This window comes from Gorilla gorilla, chromosome 16 (genome assembly GCF_029281585.2).
Source record: "Gorilla gorilla gorilla isolate KB3781 chromosome 16, NHGRI_mGorGor1-v2.1_pri, whole genome shotgun sequence".
Classification (NCBI taxonomy): domain Eukaryota; kingdom Metazoa; phylum Chordata; class Mammalia; order Primates; family Hominidae; genus Gorilla; species Gorilla gorilla.
In genome coordinates, this window is record NC_073240.2 from 33,335,896 (window position 1) to 33,360,518 (window position 24,623).

The 24,623-nt window shown below is 48.6% G+C and overlaps 1 protein-coding gene, 1 long non-coding RNA gene and 1 pseudogene across 4 annotated transcripts; 1 reads left to right on the forward strand and 2 right to left on the reverse strand.

Annotated features, from left to right (window-relative positions):
* The window catches only part of LOC134757267 (uncharacterized), a 214,320-nt pseudogene that overhangs the window by 151,860 nt on the left and 37,837 nt on the right, over window positions 1–24,623 (reverse strand).
* On the forward strand, window positions 841–12,008 carry LOC129527176 (golgin subfamily A member 8N-like). 2 transcript variants are annotated; one of them, XM_055363990.2, is made up of 19 exons: window positions 841–1,448; window positions 3,111–3,230; window positions 4,119–4,178; window positions 4,360–4,440; window positions 5,294–5,332; window positions 5,595–5,642; window positions 5,731–5,815; window positions 5,911–6,020; window positions 7,066–7,152; window positions 7,259–7,366; window positions 7,562–7,649; window positions 8,026–8,282; window positions 8,537–8,616; window positions 9,868–9,944; window positions 10,377–10,468; window positions 11,043–11,143; window positions 11,226–11,323; window positions 11,425–11,580; window positions 11,666–12,008. In XM_055363990.2, exons 1-19 carry the CDS (start codon window positions 1,401–1,403, stop codon window positions 11,839–11,841), a joined length of 1,911 nt encoding a protein of 636 aa, XP_055219965.2. In that variant the 5' UTR covers window positions 841–1,400; the 3' UTR covers window positions 11,842–12,008. The 2 variants fall into 2 exon arrangements, with proteins under 2 accessions (XP_055219965.2, XP_055219962.2); XM_055363987.2 differs by lacking the exon at window positions 8,537–8,616 and having other exon boundaries at window positions 844–1,448; window positions 9,869–9,944.
* On the reverse strand, window positions 8,535–11,815 carry LOC134757310 (uncharacterized). Of its 2 annotated transcripts, none has more exons than XR_010131164.1 (3): window positions 11,688–11,815; window positions 10,964–11,060; window positions 8,535–9,001 (listed from the first exon to the last, which is right to left on the reverse strand). It is a non-coding gene; the product is annotated as an uncharacterized lncRNA (long non-coding RNA). The 2 variants fall into 2 exon arrangements; XR_010131165.1 differs by having other exon boundaries at window positions 8,536–8,998.

Sequence of the window (24,623 nt, forward strand, 5' to 3'; positions counted from 1 at the left end):
TTTCTTTCTCTTGATTACTTATCAGAGGCTTGACTGTTTTATTATCTCAGTCTTTTGAAAGAATCCTCCTTTAGTTTTATTTTTTAAATCTAGTGGTTTTTCTTTTTCCTTTTTCCTTAGGTCTTAATTATTCCCCCTTTTTGTTTGTTTTGCTTTTCCTAGTTTAGTGGATCAATGTAATTTAAATTGCTTTTTAAAGAAACGTGTAAGGGTATACATTTTCGTTGGCTGCTGTTTGACTTTGTTGCACAAGTTTTAAAATCTACTTTTTAATAGTTTGTACTTTCTAAATTATTTTATTGCATCTTTTGTTCACATTGCTCTTACTATTAATTTTTTATTTTTATTAATTAATTAATTAATTAATTAAGATGGAGTCTTGCTCTGTAGCCCAGGCTGGAGTGCAGCGGCATGATCTTGGCTCACTGCAAGCTCCACCTCGGGGGTTCATGTCATTCTCCTGCCTCAGCCTCCCAAGTAGCTGAGACTACAGCTGCCTGCCACCACATCCGGCCTTTTTTGTATTTTTAATAGGGATGGGGTTTCACCGTGTTAGCCAGGATGGTCTCGATCTCCTGACCTCATGATCCACCCACCTTGGGCTCTCAAAGTCCTGGAATTACAGGCATGAGCCCCTGCACCCGGCCCAAAAGCTTTGTGTTTTTACAGATATTAGACATGTTTCTTGTTTAAGAAAAAAAAACTTAACGAAAACGTAGGAGAATAAGAGAAACATTTTTCCAAAAAAGAGAAATCATTGTGATGATTTTATCTTATTAGAATATTGGATAATATAGTCTGCTTCATTAATCATCAAGCATGCTATGCATTTTCCATTTTTATAGGATCTGTATCTCAGTTAAGGTAATACTGGTAATTTTTGTACTGTAATCAAAGATGAAAAATATAGGCCAAAATCATAGACCTTGCATAGAAGCTGGATAATGAAGACAACTATGGAGAAAAACATAGATACACACACACGGACACACATATATATAAAGTATACACACATATATTTTTTAAAGGTTTAAAGCTTTTAAAGCAAAAGCCGGCCCCTCTTCTCTTCCAGAGTGGGAGGCCTCTCCGCTCTCTTAGAGTGGGTGGGGAGAGCGGTTGCCATGGGCAGCTTTCCTTGTGAGTCACAGGGCCCTCTGGACACGCTGCTGTCTGGCCACGCCCCCTTGCCCTTTCATCTTTCTCATTGACCAATGGGCTTGGAGCATTAAGGCCACGCCCCTATTCCGCATTCTACTGGGGCCCTGGTTACGCCTCCTCTGGCTCAGTCACACAGCTGTCTGGTAGGTGACTGGAAGCATTGATCGGTGCTTACTGAGATTTTGCTGCTGTGACCCCAACCCTTCCTCCCTCCCCAACCCTTCCTCCCTCCCCAACCTGCGATGGCAGAAGAAACTCAACACAACAAATTGGCTGCAGCCAAGAAAAAGGTAACAACGCACTAGGTCATAGCCCCTCAACCCAGCCACAGATCCCCTCTGATGACAAGACCCCTGCCAGAGTCTATACGACTCCTGAGGCACACTGGACTGGTCCCCCCAACCCCGGTGCCTTGGGCTACCCCCACCAAAGTTTTGTCAGTCAGCCCCACCCCTTCAGAAAGCAGCCCAGTCCTTGCCCTCGCCAATCACCCTAGGGTGACTTTGGGTGGGTGACTCCTGGGGCTTCCCGCTCCGTTACTGGGCCCTCATCTCCTGCCGCCCCAAGCTTGATCTCCTTGGGCTCTTTGGGCTCTCATCTCCAAGGAGCCAGGCCCCACCCTCGCCAGTCATCCCTGGGTGACTTTGGACTGGTGACTCCTGGGACTCCCTGCTGCCAACTCTGCCCTCCCCTCCTGCTGCCTCAAGGTTGACCTCCCTGGGTTCTTTGTGCTGGCGTCTCCAAGGAGCTGGGTCCCAACCCTGTGCTTCCCTCCCCCATCGTGGAGCGGCGACTTGGACATGGTGCTGACATGGTCCCTCCCCCCGACCAGGAGGAGTGGAATGTTGTGATGTCACAGCCCACCTAGTAACTGCCGTTACTGCAAGACTGGCCTTTGACCTTACGACCCAGTCCCCTAAGCGTTCTCACCCCGTTTCTGGTTCCTCTGGTCACAGCACAAATTTCCAGCTGGAAGGGGAATGGAGACTATGGGACCTAGGAGCAAGAGGTTCCAGGCTGCCTCACTCCCTTACAGATGTTGACGGTGGGAAAAGCCTGCACTTCCCCCATGAACTCAAAACATTGACAGTATCTCTGGGTGGCAATGAGAGAATGGGTTTGATTTGGTTTTCTCCCAGGCTTCTACTTTCCAGAGAGATTTTAACATTTTTTTCTGAGTTCTCCACCTCATATTCTAATTCTCCATGGTTCTGGGACCAGACTCTCCTTCAGTCAGTGGTCTCTGAAGTGACATTTGCTCATCTTCTGTGGAATAGATCTTGGGAAACTGAACTTGACACCTTGAATCTTCCTCATATTCTCTCAACCTTGGGTACTTGGAGTGCCACAGGATAAATGTGGGACATCGTTCTGAAGCGTCAGTTTCCCTTGATTCTCTTGAGATCAAGAGAAAAAACATGAATGTACTTAGGGATGACAGTCACATAGGTTTCTAAGAGTATACCAGACCTCTCTCTGAAATGAGGCTTGGGTTGTCCTCTTTCTGATGAATTCTGATTTAAGAGAAAGGCTGCCTTCTGCCATGAGGACACATTGATAGAAAAGTTTGAGAGGTACTGGTGCACTTCTTCACACTAACAGACGTGTGAGGATGCACGACTAAACCACAGGGCGTACAGTTCCTGCCTACTTAATGTTTACTTTTCTACCTCTGCCTCTGGTTTTGGTCCCCGGCAGCTGCTGATTCTTGGCAAAACCTCAGAGCTTGGAGTCAGAAGACTGAGTTTCAAAGTTCCAGTATTGCCTTTTTTTTTTTTCTAGCCATGATAGCAATCCTTCTCAGTCGCTAAATGAGTGTGACAACACCTTGTACAGTTGTTGGTGTCATTAAATCAGATGATGTGTAAGTGTATTTTGTAAAAACTGTAAAGGAGGATGTGGCTGTAGGGGCTGACGGTTCTCATGAATATTACTGCTCTTCTTTCCAACAGTTAAAAGAATACTGGCAGAAAAACAGCCCTAGAGTTCCAGCAGGAACGAACAGGAACCGAAAAACAAATGGCAGTATCCCTGAGACAGCCACTTCTGGTGGTTGCCAGCCACCTGGGGATGTGAGTCTTGGCTGACCAGGCTTCTGGGGACAGGGGGCCCAAGGGGCAATAGAGGGTAATTCTTAAGATTGTGGATGGACTGCTGGGTACTGGTTAAGAATTCTGGCTTTAGCCGGGTGTGGTGGCCCACGCCTGTAATCCTAGCACATTGGGAGGCCAAGACAGGCGGATCATGAGGTCAGGAGATCGAGACCATCCTGGTTAACACGGTGAAACCCTGTCTCTACTAAAAATACAAAAACATTAGCCACGCGTGGTGGCGTGTGCCTGTAGTCCCAGCTACTCAGAAGGCTGAGGCAAGAGAATGGTGTGAACCTGGGAGGTGGAGCTTGCAGTGGCCAAGATCATGCCACCGCACTCCAGCCTGGTGACAGAGCAAGACTCTGTCTCCAAAAAAAAAAAGGAATTCTGGGTTTGAATCCTGCCTCTCCATCTGCTCTGCTAGGGATATGATTTAGGGCAAGTTGCTTGACCTCATTGGGCCTCTGTTTTCACATCTGTATAATAGAGGTGGTATTGTTTCACTTCCATTTGTGAAGTTTAAATGAGATTTGTTATTGTTGTTTTTATGTTAATCCCTAGTACATGGCCTGCTGTAAACACTCAGGACACCCAGGATATGGTTTGATTTTCCTCATCCCCAGTCTCAAGGGGAAACCAGGACAATGGGAACAGCCACTTGCCATCAGGAGTCACTGAAGGGGCCCCAGGATGGGATGGTGGGGAGATAAGAACCATGAGAGAAGTTGGCACAAAGGAGTTATGGGACAAAAGGTCCAAGATAGGCAGAAAAGAAAATGTTGCCAGTTGATGGGGAAGAAAGGAAGTCAGAGGGCTCAGACACTGTGGGGGACAGAACATCTCCATGTGCACTCTCATCTCTTGTAGTCAGCGACAGGTTTCCACAGGGAAGGCCCTACATCATCTGCTACCCTGAAAGATCTGGAGGTAAGAGGCTCTGGGTGGAGGTGCAGTGACCCTTCGGGTCAACCCTCCAACCTCCTCCTCCAGGTGGGACTGGGTGCCCCTCTGCCAGCTGAGACAGCCCACACACCCCAGCCCTAACGATCGTTCTCTCTACCTCTCCCCCCACTCCTGCTCCACCTCCTCCTCTCTGCATGCACCTCAGAGCCCGTGCCAAGAACGAGCAGTAGTCCTGGATTCAACGTCCGTCAAAATCAGTCGGCTGAAGAAAACCATCAAATCTTTGGTAAGAGTCCGGTGGGGTCCCCTGATTCCACGCTGCCAATCCTGGGCTCCAGTTTCCCCTTGGGGCCCTGAAGAAAGGGGCTGGGGGTCCCTGGTGCCCGGGACAAATAGGGAGCTTGGGTGCCCAGGCCTCACCTGGAGGGACCCCAGAGCATGCAGCATGGCTCTTCTTTTGCTGCCCTCTTTGCCGACTCTCTCCTCTCCAGACACCCCTGCTCGAGTCCTTGCTACACACGCCCTGGGGTTGTTGCCTCCTGGGGAAGTGCTAGCCTGACTGGTTGTCAAGGGCCCCGTATTTCTGCCATGACTCAGTCCCTAATTTGCTCTTTGATTCTGGACAAGCCACCTCTCCTTTTTGGGCTCGTGTTTCCAGAGGAGGTAGTGAGTATCAAAGGTCTCTGTTAGCTCTCGAGTCTGAGATTTAAAGGCCCCCGAGAATGGAAACCTCAGGGCTAAGGGCTCCTGTCTGTCCTTTTCCATCCTATATCTGCTGTGAAGAACCGTACCTGGTCCATACGTGCTCAGTAAGTGTTTATTGAATGAACCCACTTTTCTAAATCACAAGCTGCCAGAAGGAGGGGCCTTTCTGAAACTCCATCTCTAGAGGTTTATGTTGCTGTCCTCTCAAGAGATTCCAGATTCAGACTTTGAGTTCTGTGGCTGTGGGCAAAAGCCAACAAAGACCCAAATCCTCTGTCCTTGGGAGCTTGAGAAGAGTTTACCAGTTTGTGTTCCCATTATGTCTGAGAACTTTGCCTTTAAAATCCATTCCTGGCCCCTGCCTACCGCTTCCTGGTCTGGGGAATAGAGTTGAGGGGGCCACCCTCCATCACCTTATTTGACTCTCCCCACAGAAACAACAGAAGAAGCAAGTGGAACATCAGCTGGAAGAAGTAACGTGATTTCGTTTCCTCGCGACATGACTGCTGGGTTTGGGGGGCACTCAGACATAGAGGCCCCAGTCTCGTCTCACCCACTCCCAGCCTGGGGAAGAAGCCTCACCCCTCAGATTCCACCCCATCCCCACAGGGCCCCTGATAACCTGGTCCCATGGGTGGGCCTGTCCTGGGGCATTGGTGGCATTCTGGGGGCATGTCTCTTGCTGTGCCATCTCTGCCTCCCCCTGGTATGAGCTCTGTCTTCCTCTTCCTATAGGAAAAGAAAGCAAACAACGACAGACAGCAAGCCGAAAGGGAGCTACAGGTGAGTGGAGGGTGTGCGGTTTCCTCCTGTCCTCCGGAGAAGGTTTCTTTCCTTCTCTTTCAGCACTTGCTTGGCTTTTCTCCCAAAGGGTCAAATCCAGACATCGATCATACAGAAGGAAGAACTAAATACAGACCTGTACCACATGGAACGTTCTCTCAGATACTTTGAAGGTGGGAATCTGGGCACCCTGTCATCCTTCAACCTGGCACTTTGACAGGTCTTCAGGGGGAGTCCTTTGGGCCCCATCTCAACTCTCTCATTACAGAAGAGTCCAAGGACCTGGCTGTCCGCCTGCGACATTCAATGCAGTGTGAAGGAGAGTTAGAGAGGATTCTCTCTGCTGTCATCGCCACAGAGAAGAAGGCGGCAAACCAGGTGAGTCCAGCCACCTGCCCCATCCCCTGGGAGCCTGGTTTTGCAGATGGAGGAGTGAGCCTAAAGGTCCCTTCTGCAGGATGGCATGTCCTGCCCAGAAGGCAGCATGGCCATTTCTTGCTACTTTTTTGTATGGTTTTTAGTGGCAGCCTGGGGCCGAGTCAGCTGCTGTGGGTGAGTTGGGGGGCACTGTGCGGAGTGAGCACTGGACGCAGAGCTTGGAGGCCAAGTGCCTGCCCCGCCCTTACCTGGCTGTGGTCTTGGGCAAGTCCTAGGTGGGGTATTGGGTACTTGTACTGTGAAGGTACAGAAGAGTACCTTTAGTATATTACCATTTCTGTAGAAAGAGGAAACGCGTGCATGTGTGTGGGTGTGTGTGTGTGTACATACTATGATAATATACATAAAACATGTCTGCAAGCGTTCATAAAAAATTCAGGAGAGAGCAACAAGATGGCTGGGAGATACTTCCCTTCTGTACCTTCTGAGTTTTGGACTATGTGAATGTATCATCCTTTCAAAAAGTGAACAAAAGATTAATTTTCCCCTTCCTATCTGTGCCCCCATCCCCAGCAAGAAAAATGGGCTTAGAGAATTGGATAGACCTGGGTGTTTATATCCCAGCTCTGCCTAAGTGAACTTAGGCAAGCACTTAACCTCAAATACTCCATGTTTTTTCATCTCCACAATAGAGGGAATCATAGTAACTGTCTCCTATGGTGGTTGCGAGGATTAAATGGGATTGTTAGCACGGTACCTGGTGAAGCATTCCACAAAGGTTCAAACAGTGGTAATAATAACAGTAATAACAATAGCAATATTATCTGATCTCTCTGGGCCTCTGTTAGCCAGCTATAAATTCAATCTCATTCCCTGTCCGTTCCAACTTTACTGTGTTCTTTTAAAAACCAGACCACGGGCTGGGAAATGCCTTGATCTTTACTGACCGAGTTGTATACTGGGCCTAGCCCTAGCCCCTTTAAGGGGCACTGTGTGGAAATGCCCAGGCTCTCCAGATTGAAACTTCTCACTCTTCACCATCCAGTTGTCCAGCCGCAGCAAAGCACGTACGGAGTGGTGGTTAGAGCAGTCCGTGCGGGAGCAGGCACTACTGAAAGTGCAGCTGACACAGGTGAGGTTTTCCGAGGGAGGGATGTGGAAGGACGATGACCCCAGGTGGCCAGGAGCAGGTGAGGACCAGTGACAGCCCTTCCTAACTTCTGTGCCCATTCTTGCAGTTGAAGAAGTCATTTGAACAAGTCCAATTAGAAAAAGATGAGTATGCTGATCGTATAAAAGGAGAGAGGGCCCTGTGGCAGCAGAGGATGAGAAAAATGTCGCAGGAGGTGAGATCTGACCCTTCAGCCCCCCCACATTAGATAGGTCCCTGGATCTTTCTGGGCATCTGTAAAATGGGAATAGTAGAGCCAGAGGTGGTCATGGGTCTGGGCTTTGTGGAGGTGGGGGCAGAGAGGGAGAGGGCAGCCTGTCCAGCCACCAGCCCCTCTCTCCAGGGCCCTTTCCCCCTGTGCTTTGGGCAGGTTTACACACTGAAGACAGAGAAGGAGCATTATACTCATCGGGTAGAGGAGCTGGAGAGGAGCTTGTCCGAACTTAAAAACCAGATGGGTAAGATGGGGCTGGCATGACCTGGGAGCAGGACTGGCATCAGAGGGCTGTGAGGGTGGCTTAGAATGCCCCAGGGAGGTGGGTGGATGGAAGGGCTTTGAGGCAGAGGGAAAGAGATCTGTGCCAGGAGACGGCGAGTCTTGTCATCTCAATGAGTCTCAGTGTGTCAGTGTCCCCATCAGCAAAGAGGGCCCGTTGTCAGCCAACCGCAGTGCTCTTTCTCTGAAAGTGCTTTGGAAGACTGGCTACCATCTGGGTGCGAGGAATCATTAGCAGTGAGGCCAAGTTTGAGGAGCCTGAGAGGAGCTGTGCGCCAAGAGGGGGGTTTTTCTTTTTTGAGAATCCAGAGGCCCTTATTATCTGCTTCCTTTCTCAGCTGAACCCTTGCCCCCGGAGCCCCCAGCAGTGCCCTCTGAGGTGGAGCTGCAGCACCTGAGGAAGGAACTAGAGAGAGTGGCAGGAGAGCTCCAGGCCCAGGTCAAAAACAATCAGCACATAAGTCTCCTGAACCGGCGACAAGAAGAGAGGATTCGGGAGCAGGAAGAGAGGCTTCGGAAGCAGGAGGAGAGGCTTCAGGAGCAGCATGAGAAGCTTCAGCAGCTGGCCAAGCCACAGAGCGTCTTTGAGGAGCCGGTGCGTTGCCCCAACTGGGGAGCCTGCCCTCCTCCCTAGCCCTCCGGGCCTTTGTTTCCCCACCTCTAAAATGGGGCAGTGTAGCCCTCACGTGAAAGGTTACTTCTAAAGGCACCTGTGAGCCAGGTGGCTGTGGGAGAGGGGGTGATTTTTTCTAACCTGCCTCCAGCCTTCCCAGTGCCATGGGAGGCAGACACCAAGTTCTGGGGTCTCCAGCTGCAGTGGGTGGCTGCCGATTGCTTCTCGCTGTCCAGGACAATGAGAACAAGAGCGCACTGCAGTTGGAGCAGCAAGTAAAGGAGCTACAGGAGAAGCTTGGTGAGGTGAAGGAGACGGAAACCTCCACCCCATCCAAGAAGGGCTGGGAGGCGGGCAGCAGCCTCTTGGGAGGGGAGGTGCCAGGCCAGAGGCAGCTTCCAGCCTGGGGGCTGGTGACCACAGCACCCCCCAGGGCAGTCCTGTGACTGTTTCTTGCTTCCTGCCTCTGACTTTTAAAGGTGGGTAGCCCTGGGCTCCTCTCAGGTCTGGACATCATCATCCCAGCTAGAGGCATGGAGCCCCCAATCACAGGGGAAGAGACAGTGCTATAACAGGCTCCTTATACCAGGTGCAGTGGCTCATGCCTATAATCCCAGCACTTTGGGAGGCTGAGGCAGGAGAATCGCTTGAGGTCGGGAGTTTGAGATCAGCCTGGCCAATGTGGTAAAACCTCATCTCTGCTAAAATTAAAAAAAAAAAAAAAAAAAAAAAAAATTAGCAGGGCATTGTGGCGCATGCCTGTAATTCCACCTACTCGGGAGGCTGAGGCATGAGAATTGCTTCAACCCAGGAGGTGGAGGTTGCAGTGAGCTGAGGTTGCACCACTGCACTCCAGCCTGGGCCACAGAGTGACACTCTTGTCTGAAAACAAAACAAAAAGACTCCTTAGATTAAAACTGGATTCCAGCCTCGGTTCCACTGGTCACCATTCAAGTACTTTGCATCTCTAAGTCTCTGTTTCTTTAACTTCAAAGGGAAGTTAGCATTTTCCTTACAGAGGTGCTGAGGATTAAATGAGAAGAGGGTATGAGATTTGAGGCTGGGGAAGAAGGCATGGGGTTCTAGGAAAGGGAGGCAGTCACTTAGGCCTGGAGTAAGGGGACAGGGGCCTGGGTAGCTGACAGAGCCCCACAGTGCCCTCGCTACCGCTACCGTATTAATGGGCCCAGAATCTGGAAACCAGCCACCACGTGCCCTCACACCCAGGGTCTTCCTGCAGGTGGAGCTGAAGAGCCAAGAGGCTCAGAGTCTGCAGCAGCAGCCAGACCATTACCTGGGTCACCTGCAGCAGTCCGTGGCCACCTATCAGCAGCAGGTGGCCGCCTATCAGCAGCTGACCTGTGAGAAGGAGGCGCTGTACAGGCAGTGACTGCAACAGACCCAGCTAATGAACCAGCTGCAGCAGCAGGAAGCTTGGGGCAAAGCAGTGGCCGAGATGGCCTGCCAAAAGTTGCAGGAGACCCATGGGAGGGAGCTGCCGAGGATGGGGCTGTGAGGGGGACGACCTGGTAAACTCCATCCCTTCTCACTCTTTCCTGGCCCCTTAGGAGCGCCTGGAAGCTGCCAGCCAGCAGAACCAGCAGCTAACAGCCCAGCTGAGCCTCATGGCTCTCCCTGGGGAAGGTACGGGAGACCGCTCAGAGGAAGAGGAGAGAGCCCCAGGAGGAAGGGGGGACTGCTAGCAGCATAGGATTGAGGAGTTGGAAGAGACCTTTAGAACAGCTGGTCATTATGCCGACCGGGTGCCTGCACTAAGTTCGGCATCAGTGTGGTGACCTCCTGTGAGCGGGGGGTCACCAAGTTGCCTAAGGATGGCTGAACTGGCCAAGGTCAGAAAGGGAGCAGGTCAGAACTCCCACATCGACCAGTAGTGGGAGTGTGCCTGGGCGGAATAGCAAGATCTTGATTCTTAAAAGTAAAAATAAAGAACAACAGCTCATTCCTCTCTGGGGAGGGGCTGGCTCAGGGTTACACAGTGAGGGTGGAGGTAGAGGTGGGCCCACAGTACCTCCCTTGTTGGGTTGTCTGAAGACCCCTCTGGCCACCCCCCCACAGGGCACGGAGGAGAACATCCGGACAGTGAGGGGGAGGAGGCACCTCAGCCCGTGCCGAGTGTCCCAGAGGACCTGGAGAACAGGGAGGCCATGGTGAGCCTGACTCCCCCTGCACCCATTTTGCCACCTTTCTCTGTGGTCCCTCCAAGACCCCTTAATGCTCTTCGTTTCCCTGCCTTCTGATTTCTCTGGACCCTCACCCCTTCCGAGAGCCAGTGGTCAGACACCATTTCACCTGTGGCCAACAGGTGCACTCTCTGAGGCCCCAAGGGAAGGGGCTGCGCTCCACCTCTCTGCCCCATTTCTTCTGTGTATGCCCCTAGAAGAATGCTCACATCTTGCCCTCAGGTGGCATTTCTCAAGTCCTCTGGAGCTAGTGCCCAGGAGAAGCAGGCACAGTTACAAGAGCAGGTGAAAGAGCAGAGGGTGTGCTGCCAGCGCCTGGCTCACCCGGTGGCCTCGGCCCAGAAGGAGCCAGAGGCAGCCAGAGGCCCTGGAGCCCCAGGGCCTGGGGGCAAGTCTGTGAGTGGGGAGAGCCACTGGGCCCTGCAGGAGGTCATGGAGAAGCTGGCCCATGCCAGGACTCACCTCCGCCTTCTCCATGACTTGAAAATGCCACCTGAGGGCAGGTCGCTGCCGAGATGTGACTGCAATATTTTGGCTCCAGGGCAGCTTTATGGACCACCTGGAGGAGAAGGCAGACCTGAGTGAGCTGGTGAAGAAAAAAGAACTTTGCTTCATCCACCACTGGCGAGAGAGATACCATCAGTGAGTGGGAGGCCAGGGCACGGCAGGGGGAGCTGCAGGGCCGTCGAAGGGGCCCCAGCGTCTGAGCCCTGTCCTCCCGCAGGAAAATCCATCACGTTTTATCAGAACCAGGGGGCCGTGCCAAAGATGCGGCACTGGGAGGAGGACACCATCAGGCTGGAGCTCAGGGAGGAGATGAAGGTAGGGTGTGCAACATCTCTGTGGGGGTGGGGGTGGGGGTGGGGGTGGGGGTGAGGGTGGATGCAGGCAGCGGCATGGCAGCTGAGCACCCCTCCCTCCAGGTGAAGCTGCTGGAGATGCAGCAGATGGTATTGCGGCTTCCAGCAACTACAACAATGGGCACAGAAAATTCCTGGCCGCTGCCCAGAACCCTGCTGATGAGCCCGGTCCAGGAGCCCCAGCCCCCCAGGAGCTTGGGGCTGCAGACAAGCATGGTGGTGAGTAGAGCCCTCAGGCGGGGTGGGCAGGCAGGAAGAGGGGGGCTCCCACTGTGCTGAGATCCCTGCCTCCCTCTCTCCAAAGATCTTTGTGAGGTGAGCCTCACCTCCTCTGCCCAAGGAGAGGCCAGGGAGGATCCTCTCCTTGACAAGCCTACTGCACAGCCGATCGTGCAGGACCACCAGGAGCACCCAGGCTTGGGCAGCAACTGCTGTGTGCCGTTCTTTTGCTGGGCTTGGCTGCCAAGAAGAAGGAGATAAACATCACCATCATCAAAAAGCTGCTCAAGAAATTTTTAAATAGGAAACCAAGTTATGGGGTTAATCTCCTACACAATTCATTTACTTCCTTTGAATGTTAGAGTCACTCATGATTATTTGTGTTTCTAATTTATAGTTTAAGTTTATTCGTAAAAAGTTGAAAGAGAGTGGGTCTCTGTGGCTCTCACTGATGTTCACTCTGGCATCCTTTAGCATTTTTCTTTTTTAATTTCATAATTGTAGGTCATTAGCATGCATATCGAGTTTGCCCTTACGTGGTGGGAGTTCAAACACACAAAGACCCACCCTTTGCCCAAAACTGTTCTCGCTGGTTTGGAATAGGCTGCCATGCTTTTTTAATGTTATTGCAGCATGTATATTCACTACAGCATTCAGACAAAATTTGCCTATGTTCTGCTGTTGTTTGATCTAATCTTAATCACAGTGAGCTCTTCGTTAGCTCAATATGTAGTTTGCCCCCAAGTGTGCACTGTTTATTACTTTGTAATATGCCACTATGAGTACTGACATTTAGAGTTGTTTAAAGGCCAAGAACTGGAAACAGCCTTTCCTCCATTTTCTGTGTATTGGTGATGGGAGTGAAACCTTTTGGGGGAGCTTTTTAAATCTCACAGAAGAGGAAAGTGGCCTCCTCTGGCAGGTATGTGCAGGATAGAGTGTGTTTCATCTGTTCCGGTGCCAGGAATTAGCGGTGTATTATGGTGGTGCCCTTAGGATTTGTATGTGCTCTGGGCTCATGAAGATATTGCATCATGAGCTGCAGCAGTTGCACTGTTTTTCGATGACCTAAAAAGGGCTTATTTCTGAGGAATGAAAGGTTCCCATCATTGACTGTGGATGTGGAAAACCTTTCCTAGCTTAGAGCATTTGTATCTACAATACATTTTAAAGTCAGAGTTCATGTTACCTGTTTTAATCACATGACTACATGCCCCAGTACACAAAAGGGCACTGGTTGGCATTCCTCTTGATGTATTTAGTGAAGATCATAAGAAATCCTTTACGAGCTCAAATGTCCCTGGAACAGGCATACAGGCTCTAGTCAAGAATGAATTAGAGTGAAGGAAAGCTGTGTGACACCTGGCATTCCTCTCTGTTCACGGAGATTCTTTGAGGCTTGAAGATTGATTTTACCATCTAGACCTCTTTGGCTAATACCTATTCTTCAACCACCTTGGTTACTCTGACATAGGAATTTACTTCTTTTTCTTTGAATGGAAAACACTTTAAAAAATAATAGAAACATTATTATAAACTAATATATGTGAGATACTTAGTTGAAACAAAAAGGAGTTTTAGTAGACGGTATTATACTATCTTTGAAAATCAAGGAGAAGTTTATGAAACTTAAAATGTGTACAAACTGCAGTGCAATCTACTGTTCATGAATGTCAATGTATTATATTATCAGGAAACGTGTCTATACAATCACAGAGTTATATTTTCTCACAGACTTCTTTACAAAGTGAAATATGTTTTTGTACCTCTGGGTTTCTGTTAGGGACATATTTTGTGCAATATTTATGTGATTGTGCCTATGCATGATGAATGAATGCATTTCAGTTATATATTGCCTAAATCGTAACTTGATGATGCTTGGGAAAGACTCAACAGTTAAAACTTCATGAAGTTCTAATGTCTGTGTTCCAAAACACATCACATTGTTAGGATGCAGGGAGATAGGTGTGTGTGCTCCCTGTGGTGGGGATTTCTAGTTACTAGATCATCTCCATTTTTAGCATTTGGCATCCTCATGATACTTCTATAAATATGACATTAACAGAAGAGCAACAATACGATTTTACCGATGGAATAACAGATTTGCTGGCATTCACTGAAAGGGTGCAAATATTCGGTCCTTGTGACTTCAACTGACTCTTCCAAATTTTATGAATGTATCAATGTATTAGATAAACCCAGTTTCAGAATGGTAAAGAAAAAATGTTAGACCAAATAATGCGGCTAATTAACAGTGGTACGATTTCTAGCCCGTGGGTTTAAAATGCACTTAAAGTCCCGTTCTCGCCTTTTATTTTCTGAACTTGCCGCTTTTGCATTCTTTGAGTTCAGTTTAAAGACAGTTACTTTAAGAGCATTTTAAACCCTCGGGCTAGAAATCGGACCACTGTTAATCAGCCACATTATTTGGTCTAACGTTTTTTCTTTTATCATTCTGAAACTGGGTTTATCTAATACATTGATAAATTATTTCAAAGGTACTTTTATCGTTGAAATCACTTCACTTTTACCCTGATAAATATCAGTGACTAGGAATGACCTTCGGATAGCGTTTAGCATCTGTAACCAATCTGACAATAATGTGTTCATGAGGTGCCTATGGATTAAATCACACACTGGCATATTTAAGCTGAAGGTCAGTCTGGAAAATGAATTTACTATATTGACTGAAATACCACTCTTTGTGTAGGCATTTGTCATATATTTAAGAAAACGCTAAAAAGAATGGAAATTGTATGACAATAACTTCAGTCTTTCTCCAAAGTGCATGCAGTCTTTTGCGATACCTCATTCAGCCGAGTATTTGTGCTCTTCCTCATTCAGTATAAGGCAGCTTTCAGTTTGCTTAGAAGGCAACATTGGAATGTTAGAGTTCATCAGAAACATAAATTTTAAAATGTGAGTTCCACTGAATACATTTTAATTTCTGTAGGAAGAATCAAAACACCTATTTAAAGATGGCAATATATAATACTCATTTTAAAAATATTCGATTCAACCTGATAATTTTCCAGAAATGAAAAAAAAAATCAGCTCTAAAACCAAAGCTGATTTTAGAAAATTTGAAAATGTAAATCAGCCCTATCCATAATATAGTTTCTCTAAAACTTTATCTTAAAGAGTCATTTTAAAATAATATAACTATTAAAAAATGTAACTGCTATCTTAATGTTCTGAAATAATTGAAAACATTTTAAAATATGAATACTGTAGTATAAAAGAAAGAAATGGTGGGAACGAAAAGCAGAGAAAGAAATGCCAATTCCAGTCCAAAGTTTTATTTGCCAAGTTTTCTTAGAATGAATTTTACCAGTTTATGAATTATTGTAAACAGAATGTGTCATGGAAATACTGAAAGATTTTTCCCTAGAGTGGCCTTATTGACTGCTGGTGTGATGCCACTGTAATGTAATAAATTATTAAGTTGTTTCAATGTGTTGTTTTTGCCTTAAAATGTTATTTTGCGTTTCTTGAAAACTATAGTATTAAAGGTACTGATACTGTGCAAATGCTGGGCATGCTTGGCATGAGATAATGTGTTTCATTTTTACAAAGTTGTAATATAACTATGCAAGTGTTTCTCGAACACAAGATGTAAAAGGTTATGGGGTTAGAAAAAGTTATGGGGTGAAAAATTATGGGATAAAAAATGTAAAAACGTTGTGGCAAAAACACTTGTGGGAAAAAAGTAGAAAACAGTATTATGAAAAGTTCCAAAAAGTTATGAAAAAGAAGTTATGGGATTTTTTTTAAAAAGTCATGGAATAAAAATAAAAATTAAAAGCAGGCCCCTGTCAGCAAAGCCTGGAGAAGTGGGGCTGGAGTCTCCACCGCCACCATGTCCCTACCACCCCTTCCCAGGCACCCCTTTACAATTAGGGTAGCAGGAGAAGACCTCTGTCTAATGGGGAAAGACAAACAGACCCTTTGCCACCTTGACCAGGGCTGAGTCCCTAAATTTCTGGATGATGATGATTGTTATTTAAGAGCCAGAGGCTGGTGGAGTTGGTTTGTTTGGAGGAGGCCTGATGCCCCCTTACTCTCACCATAGCAACTTTTCCCTCAGGAGGGCTCCCACCTTCTTATTCAGAGAGGCAGGACAGTGGGGCTAACTGTGGACCAGGCGAGGGCACCGGCTGCTGGGGTGGCCCCCGTTCCCTGGTGTACACATCGTGTCTGTGTAAGGTTTTGTATATTCCAGAGGGTAGGGCCGCCCTTGTGTCATACCTAGCTGAGGTTGGAGCTGGCACATGGGGAGGAGGTTGTAATAATTATTTGTGGCTGGGAAACTTATTTATTGCTAGCATAGGACAGAGGAAGTAGGCGGGGATGGGGTCGTGGCTCCCTGGTGATGCGACTCCTGTTTATTTTGCTTTTTATTTTGGAATAAACGGATTTAGCCATACTGCTCGGCCTGGTGTGTTTCCGTTTCCCTCACTGGGTCCTGGAGTTTGTGCCACCAAACAAGGAGTCCCAGAGTGTCTTGAGCATGTCCAGCTAGGCTGTTGGGGACCTTCCAGGCGTGTTACCTGTGTGCTGCCTGGTGGCGCCTGGGGGATTCCAAGGGGACTGCCATGTAGTCTATGGGGCGCAGTCCAGCCCTGACAGCCAACAGGCTCAGAAGCCTGATCTAGCGGTGGCCAGGAAGACAGGTACCAGCACCTAAGGGCACTGACTTCCACCCACCCCAGGCATCTTCCCTTCCGTCCCCTTGCCTCCCTCCCCTGTCTGCACCTGGTGGCCTGTTCTCTCTGTCCCTCCAGAGTGCTGGCTGCCCGGCAGGCTCCCTCCGGGCTGAGTTCATGGCCCTGCCCCCTGGTGGCCAGAGCCGGCTTCACAGGACAAGAGCCAGCTAAGTTCCAGGGGCTTTCCAGGAAAAGTGTCCCTTGGAAAGGGTATGACCTTTTCACCCCTCCAAACAGCACCCTAAAAATGGCTTGGCCTTTCCCCTCCCCTGAGCTCCACAGAGAACACAGCCAGCAGAGGACACACTTCCCCGTCATCCAGAAATGGGTTTGATTCTCAGCCAAGGGACAGCAGGACTGGTAGAGACTGTCAGGCCACACAGCTGCCTGCACAGCACTCCCATGCTTGGTGGGGGGGCGGGAGGGATGGCGGGGGCTGACTCTCCATAGGCCAGGCGTGACAGGGCGACTCACCGGAGGTCTTGCACTTTGGAGGGGCAATGTCAGCGGACAGCTTTCTCTTGTTGGGCCACAAGACTCCAAGAGGACAGCACGGTGACTGATTCCCAGCACTAGAGGCGAGGCCGTTGGCCACATGTAGGTGTAGGGGTGTGTGTGTGTGTGTGTGTGTGTGTGTGTGTGTGTGTATGGGTATTTATAGATATTTACAGAACAATGCGAGGGCATACCACAGAGGGGGGCACAAGTTTTCACAACGGTCACACCTGGATGTGTCAGCTCACCACTACAACAGACTAAGTCACAGATGAAGGGGGCTGGCTTTGGGGCTGGGGGAGCCGCTGCCAAGTCACAGAACAGCCGCCCAGGCAGGCTTGGAAAGGGAGGCCTCCGAGAAGAGAAGGGATCTGTTTAGAGGTCGAAGGGGGGCGTGGGGCTCTCAGGATGGGATGGACTTGCCTGACCCGATCGGCTGGCAGTTGGAGAGAAAGCAGAGAGAAGACAGGAGAGACAAAAGGGAGCAGAGAGCTGGTGAGGCAAGTGCAGAGCACAGGTGTGCCACAGCAGCTGTGGGAGGGCCAGGGAGGGGAGGGCGCAGGTGCGGGTGTGGCAAGGTTCCTGGAAAAGAGGGGCTGGAAGGGAAAGGGGAGGAAGATGGAGGGAGGAGCCGGAGCTTCACAGGTAGTGCCTGGGGACTGTGGCGGCCCTCCTCACCCCACACATGCTGGCCTCTTCCATTGCACCCTGGCAGTGTACCCACAGGTCAGACCAACGCTCGGCCTCTTTGGGCTTCCCTCTTCTCTGGTCACCAACCAACTTGTCTTCCAAGTCGTCTTCCAACCTGTCTTCCAACCAACTGGTCCAGGGCCACCTCTCACCTTGGGGAGCCCAATGTAACAGCCACCAGGCCTGACAAAAGGAACATTGCTCGAACAAGGATGATGAAGCTAAATGGGATGGATGGTTGGAGTGATCGCCGGAGCCCCCTCTGGGTGGTCAGGAAGCTCAGGACCCTCTGAAGGGACCCTGGGGGAGGCAGGGTGGGCAGGCAGCCAGATGCCACTGGCTGTAAACTTATAAGTCTAAGAGGGGAGCCTCAGCTTGTTGGAGATTGCAGGTCCCATAGGTGAGGCTGGGTCCTTCCTCCCAGGGAAAGAAGAGGGAGACCATGGCAAGGGATGCGGGTGGGCTTGCTGGGCAGAGCTCAGCTGGGCCAGCAGGCACGGTGCTCCTCTCGGCTGAACAGCAGGGCCAACCTCTAGGAGCAACAAGCCAAGGTGCGTGAGCCTGCTGGCTGGTGGTAGTGCTTCAGTGGGGCCCAGGGACCCTGCCTTCAGTCACATGCTAGTAGCTATGATGGTACCTGGGAGGGAGGGAAGGGGGCTGTGTGCCCCTACCTGACCTGTGAGGTGTGTTTTGGGTTGACCGTGTGTATGGGACTCTCGAGGTTTTATCCTAGATCACCCCTGTTTTGCCGACAGATAGAGGAGGTGGGACCCTATCACCCCTGCTCTGCAGTGGATTTGGCTCTCAGCACTCCAAGGCATCCAGGCTGGGAGCTGGATGCCCCACCCTGGCAGCATGGCTCAGACAGCACAAAAGGCATGGCGTGCCCAGGATGACATTCCTGGGCCTCTGGCCACCTCAGAGTACAGCCCCACACACAACCCCCTCCAAGCTCTCAGCCCTTACACCATAAACCATGAGCTCCCTGACGGCTCCAGAGACCACCCACATCTGCCAGCTTGGGCACGGAGCCTGTTCCAAGAGCCCCCAGTCTCAGCCATGGGGGCTGGGGAGCTTTGGGGCCATGGGGGCCAGCCCTGGTACCTGCATCTGGCAAGGACGCTCTGCACCTGCAGCCAGTTGTTGTCCACGGGCCCCCACGTGCGTGCTGATGGTGGTTGTGTTGATGTCACCGATGATGCTGAGCACCTCCTTCAGCACGTGGTACATGCACAGCATCTCATCTCGCCACTGTGCCTGCTCTGCCGACTCCTCCATCAGCGTGTTCTGGTTCCCATGCAAGTACAGGTTGGACAGCAACTCTGATAATAGAACTCCTTGGTCTGAGAGGGGGCAAAGAGGGAAGGAGGTTGGGACCTGATGCATGTGCTGGCCTGATGCCTGTGCTGGGACAGTGTGCTGGACTTGGAGCCCTGAGTATGGCTTTGCACACGCGGCTTCTACACCGCTTAGACTCAAAGATCTGCCGCCCCACCGCCCTTTTCTCACTCAGATAGGGACACTGAGGTCCAGAGGAAAAGTCACCTGTCCAAGGTCACAGATCTGGGAGGGGACCCAGGACCTATCATGCCACCAGGACACCTGTCTACTCAGTTTTTTAAAAATGTTTTTTGGAGATAGGATCTCGCTCTGTTGCTGGGCTGGAGTACAGTGAGCAAGATCACCACTCACTGTAGCCTCAACCTCTTGGGCTCAAAGTGATCCTCCAATGTCAGCCTGTCGAATAGCTAAGACTATAGGCACGTGCCATCACCAAGCCTAGCTATTTTTAAAATTTTTATGTAGAGACCAGGTCTCACTATGTTGCCCAAGCTAGTCTCGAGCTCCTGTGCTCAAGCTATCCTCCTACCTTGGCCTCCCAAAGTGCTGGGATTACAGGCATGGACCACTGTCCCTAGTCCCACGTTATAGTTCTGTGAGACAGCTCTGGTCTGGACTGTGCCTCCCTCCCTGAACCTGGTCCCATAAGGCTGGTCAGCATCTCCCCCAGGCCAACATGGCCACCTGCATCCCCAGTGCCACAGGAGCCCCCTGCCCCTATGAGGTGGTGCATGCACGTTGTTGATCATGACATGCATGACGGTCTTGGGCATGAAACCAACTACGAGGTCCCACACAGTCTTGTTGACAATGGCCATGTAGGAGTCCACAAGGTTTTGGGTGGTTTCCATTTGCCGCTCCAGCTGTGGGTCCATGGAGTGGACTTAAGATTGAGTCTAGACCTAGACTACTGCCGGGCTTTGCAAAACCCAACTGGGGTTGGGTCCTGGGCTGCTCTCTGTGGTTCTGAAGCACCATCTCCCACCAGTGTGGCTGCTCCCCCTTAATCTGCATCTCTGGTGTCTCCTATACAGCCTCTGCTAGAAATGCAAAAGCAGAGAGGGCTTTTATTTTCTATCTTCCAAAATAAATTTCAAAGTATTATTGGCAAACTTGAATAGTGACTTCTGTTTCATAATTTTTCATCGCCTTTTGGTTTCATCTTTAGAAAGTTTTTTAAGTTATGAGAATTTTTCTTTCCCTGAGAAGTTGATGCACATAAATCCCCTTGTTTGCCACATTAATGGCAGACCCTACTTTCCCCTCCCTGATTCCTGCAGGGGCTCTCCAAAAACCCAGCCTGAAATCTAAGCATTAGGAAAGAGCCCAGCCAATCGCATCCCAGTGGTATCCCCACCCTTCTTCACCTCTCCCAGACTCTAGCCTTGCCCCACCCTCTCAGCCACCAGGGACACTCACAGGGAATCTTGTTAATCTCATTGAAGAACTTCTCCAGTTTGGCAAACATGTCCTCCTGGCTCTCCCCAGCACTCCCACTCTCGGTGGAGTTGTCCACGGGTCCAATGGGCATCGTGGCGGTGGTGGTGGCAGGAGCCACAATAGGCTCTTGGTTCCTCTTGAAAATGTTCCTCATGGTGGCAGAGGGGACAGATGGGGATGAGAGGGGAAGAGGGCAGGGTGAGCATCCCAGAGGTCGTCTTCACCTCAGAAAGCCATGCCCAAAGGACCAGGAGAAGCTCTTTATCGATCAAAGATATTTTGCATAATATTAACAACTGTAGTAAACCAATAATAATAGACATCATCCAATTAGTACACAGTCAGCCTGGGCAGCATAGCAAGACCCTATCTTTAGAAAAAAAATTTTTTTTAATTAGGCATGGTGGAGGCTGAAGTGACAGAGGATCACTTGAGTCCAGGAGTTTGAGGTTACATGAGCTACGGGTGACTAAGTAAGGTTCTATCTCTTAAAAAAAATAGTAGTACATATATGTGCCAAGCACTATGCAAAGCACTTTCCATGCATTATTCATCTAATCCAAAAAATAACCTAATGGTTTTTATTGTTTCCATTTAACAGATGGGGAAACAGGTTCAGAGAGGTTAGAAAGGTTTTCCAAGGTCACTTAGCTGTAAGTTCTGAAACTGAGGTTTGAACTGGTCTGCCCAACTCCAGAGCTTGTATAGCTAATCACTCTCCTATATCTCATTTAAATCTAACCTCACCACTCTAGGAAGGAGACAAGGTTTTACACTGAGGGCTCCTCTTTCAACCTCTCTCGTTGACTTCCAAGGATTTCTAGATATTACTCTGCCTAGAATCTCTGCCCAGCTCCATGACACTTGAACTCTCCACATCCCTGACTCCAATTCCTCCTCCTGCCCTCCGAGACTCCTCAGCCCTCTGTGGTTTCTTCATGGGCTCCCTCAGTGCCCACTCAGGGTTTGTTTTGACCTCTCCTGTAGGAAGACGGCACCCACATCTCCATCTCTAGCCCTTCCTCCCGGGTCCACTCTGTAGCCGCTACTCCAAGTTCATCTCTAGCCCTGCCCCCACATGCAGCTGCACATTAGCCTGCCTGCATCAAAGATGTGATGTTTATTAATAACATAACCCAGACTTACTGTAGAAAATTTGGGGAGAGAGAGAAATGCCCCCATAATTCTACCCTCCAAAGTCAACTAGCATTAGGGGCATTCTATGCTGGTATTTTTTCTGAGTATGTTTTACATGTTGAGACCATGCTATGCATAGTTTTTTTGAAGATTTTTTACATAAAATTTCATCATAAGCCTTTTCCTTTTTTGTTTTGTATTATTAAATAGCTACAGAATATCGTACTACACGGTAACACCATAATTTGTTTAGCCATTCCACTATTAGACATTTAGGCAGTTTTCAACTTTTCACTAGTAAAACACTGAGCATATATGTTGGTGTTCATTTAAGGCAATGTTCTTACGAGCTTCCAAACTCTGCCCCCCCCCATAATTCTGTCCTCTCCACCAAGCTCTTTTTGCTCCTCGGGGCTATGCACTCATTTCTCAACTGAAAGTCCTATGAGGGAAGATCCTGTGTTGGCAACAGCACCCCTCGTGCCAAGCACACAGTGGGCACTCAGGGTATTTGTTGACTGAGGTCCTCTGAGGCAACATAGCAGCATACACCCACAGGTATTCCAGGATGCAGGAATAAACAGCACAACTCCCTGAAGCATCCGTTTTACTGAATGGCAATTTACAGTATTTTTAAATTAAAACAAGCTGGAAATATAGAGTAGGATGCATACAGCACAAGAATTTAAAGAAAAAATGTGAGACTTTTCTTACTGCATGTTAGGGATGTGTTAACTCTCCTCTGGACTCAGGGTTCTTCTGAAGGAACATTTTAGAAGCTCTTAAGTTCTGTCCCTTCCTTTCAAAACCTGCTGAGATCCCCTCCCCAGCCCTGGAGACTGCTCCAGCCTTAAGTACTTCTGGTGACCTGTACATTGATGCAATGTAGGTTCATTCACCAAGCATTTATTAAACTCTTACTACCTGCCATGTTGAAATAGCCTTGACCCCAAAACTGGTCTTGAAGTGAAAAACCAAGGTCCACTGGACTTCACCTCTGGGGACAAAGAGATGGGTCCGGTTTGGCGGGAACTGCAAGTAGCCACACAAGGGGATAAATATGTGTCCAGGGCCTTCCGCCATGTCCATCTCCCCTCACTTCTACAAAACTGTTAAGGGCTCTGTGACCTTTTTTTCAAAAAACAGCTTTATTGAGATGTAATTCATATATAAGTCACTCATTAAAGTATACAGTTCAGTGCATTTTATTGTATCCACAGAATTGTGGAACAATTTGCATAACCTAAGTAGAACATTTTTGCCACTTCAGAAAGAAACCCAGTCCCATTAGCAGTCATTTTTCATTCCCATCCTCTTCCCAGCTCCAGCAACCACTAATCTACTTCCTGACTCTATAGATTTGTCTATCCTAAACATTTCCTATCAATGGAATTATAAAATATGTGGTCTTTGTGACTGGCTTCTTTCATTTAGTATGATGTTTTCAAGGTTCATCCATGTTGTAGCATGTATCAGTATCTCATTCCCTTTTCATTGCCACATAATATTCCATGGTGTAGGTAGAACACTTTTTTTTTTTTTTTTGAGACAGGGTCTCACTCTGTCACACAGCTGGAGTGCAGTGGTGCAACCATGGCTTACTACAGCCTCCACCTCCAGGGCTCAAGTGATCATCCCACCGCAGCTTCCTGAGTAGCTGGGACTACAGGTGCATGCCATCACACCAGGCTAATTTTTTAATTTTTTGTAGATATGGGGTCTCCCTATATTGCCCAGGCTGGTCTCAAGCTCCTGGCCTCAAGCAATCCTCCCACTTCAGCCTCCGAAACGTTGGCATTACAGGCATGAGCCACCGCACCTTGCCTAGAACACATTTTATATTTATCCATTCGTCAATTTATAAACATTTGGGTTATTTCCACTTTGGGCTATTTTATAACTAAATATGGCTAATAATATCCCACTTGTGGGATATTATGAATAATGCTGCTGTGAACATCCATGTATGTTTTTGCATGGACATACGTTTTCATTTCTCTTGGGTATATACGTAGGTATGGAATTGCTGGGTCATAACTATGTTTGACATTTTAAGGTGCCAGCACCAATTTATGTTCCCACCAGCCATGTATGAGGGTTCCAAGTTTTCCACATCCCAGACAACACTTCTTATTTTTTTTTAATTATACTTTAAGTTTTAGGGTACATGTGCACAACGTGCAGGTTAGTTACATATGTATACATGTGCCATGTTGGTGTGCTGCACCCATTAACTCATCATTTAACATTAAGTATATCTCCTAATGCTATCCCTCCCCCCTCCCCCCACCCCACAACAGGCCCCAGTGTGTGATGTTCCCCTTCCTGTGTCCATGTGTTCTCATTGTTCAATTCCCACCTATGAGTGAGAACATGTGGTGCTTGGTTTTTTGTCCTTGCGATAGTTTGCTGAGAATGATGGTTTCCAGCTTCATCCATGTCCCTACAAAGAATATGAACGCATCATTTTTTATGGCTGCATAGTATTCCATGGTGTATATGTGCCACATTTTCTGAATCCAGTCTTATCATTGCTGGACATTTGGCTTGGTTCCAAGTCTTTGCTATTGTGAATAGTGCTGCAATAAATATACGTGTGCATGTGTCTTTATAGCAGCATGACTTATAATCCTTTGGGTACATACCCAGTAATGGGATGGCTGGGTCAAATGGTATTTCTAGTTCTAGATCCCTGAGGAATCGCCACACTGACTTCCACAATGGTTGAACTAGTTTACAGTCCCACCAACAGTACAAAAGTGTTCCTATTTCTCCACATCGTCTCCAGCACCTGTTGTTTCCTGACTTTTTAATGATTGCCATTCTAACTGGTGTGAGATGGTATCTCATCGTGGTTTTGATTTGCATTTCTCTGATGGCCAGTGATGATGAGCATTTTTTCATGTGTCTTTTGGCTGCATTAATGTCTTCTTTTGAGAAGTGTCTGTTCATATCCTTTGCCCACTTTTTGATGGGGTTGTTTGTTTTTCTCTTGTAAATTTGTTTGAGTTCATTGTAGATTCTGTATATGAGCCCTTTGTCAGATGAGTAGGTTGCAAAAATTTTCTCCCGTCCTGTAGGTTGCCTGTTCAATCTGATGGTAGTTTGTTTTGCTGTGCAGAAGCTCTTTAGTTTAATTAGATCCCATTTGTCAATTTTGGCTTTTGTTGCCATTGCTTTTGGTGTTTTAGATATGAAGCCCTTGTCCATGCCTATGTCCCGAATGGTATTGCC

Coding starts and splice junctions, on each gene's coding strand:
- LOC129527176 (XM_055363990.2), top strand. CDS start 1,401: ATGGCAGAAGAAACTCAACACAACAAATTGGCTGCAGCCAAGAAAAAG. Junction 6,021..7,065: donor AGAAGAAGGCGGCAAACCAG/GTGAGTCCAGCC, acceptor TTCACCATCCAG/TTGTCCAGCCGCAGCAAAGC. Junction 7,153..7,258: donor TGAAAGTGCAGCTGACACAG/GTGAGGTTTTCC, acceptor CCATTCTTGCAG/TTGAAGAAGTCATTTGAACA.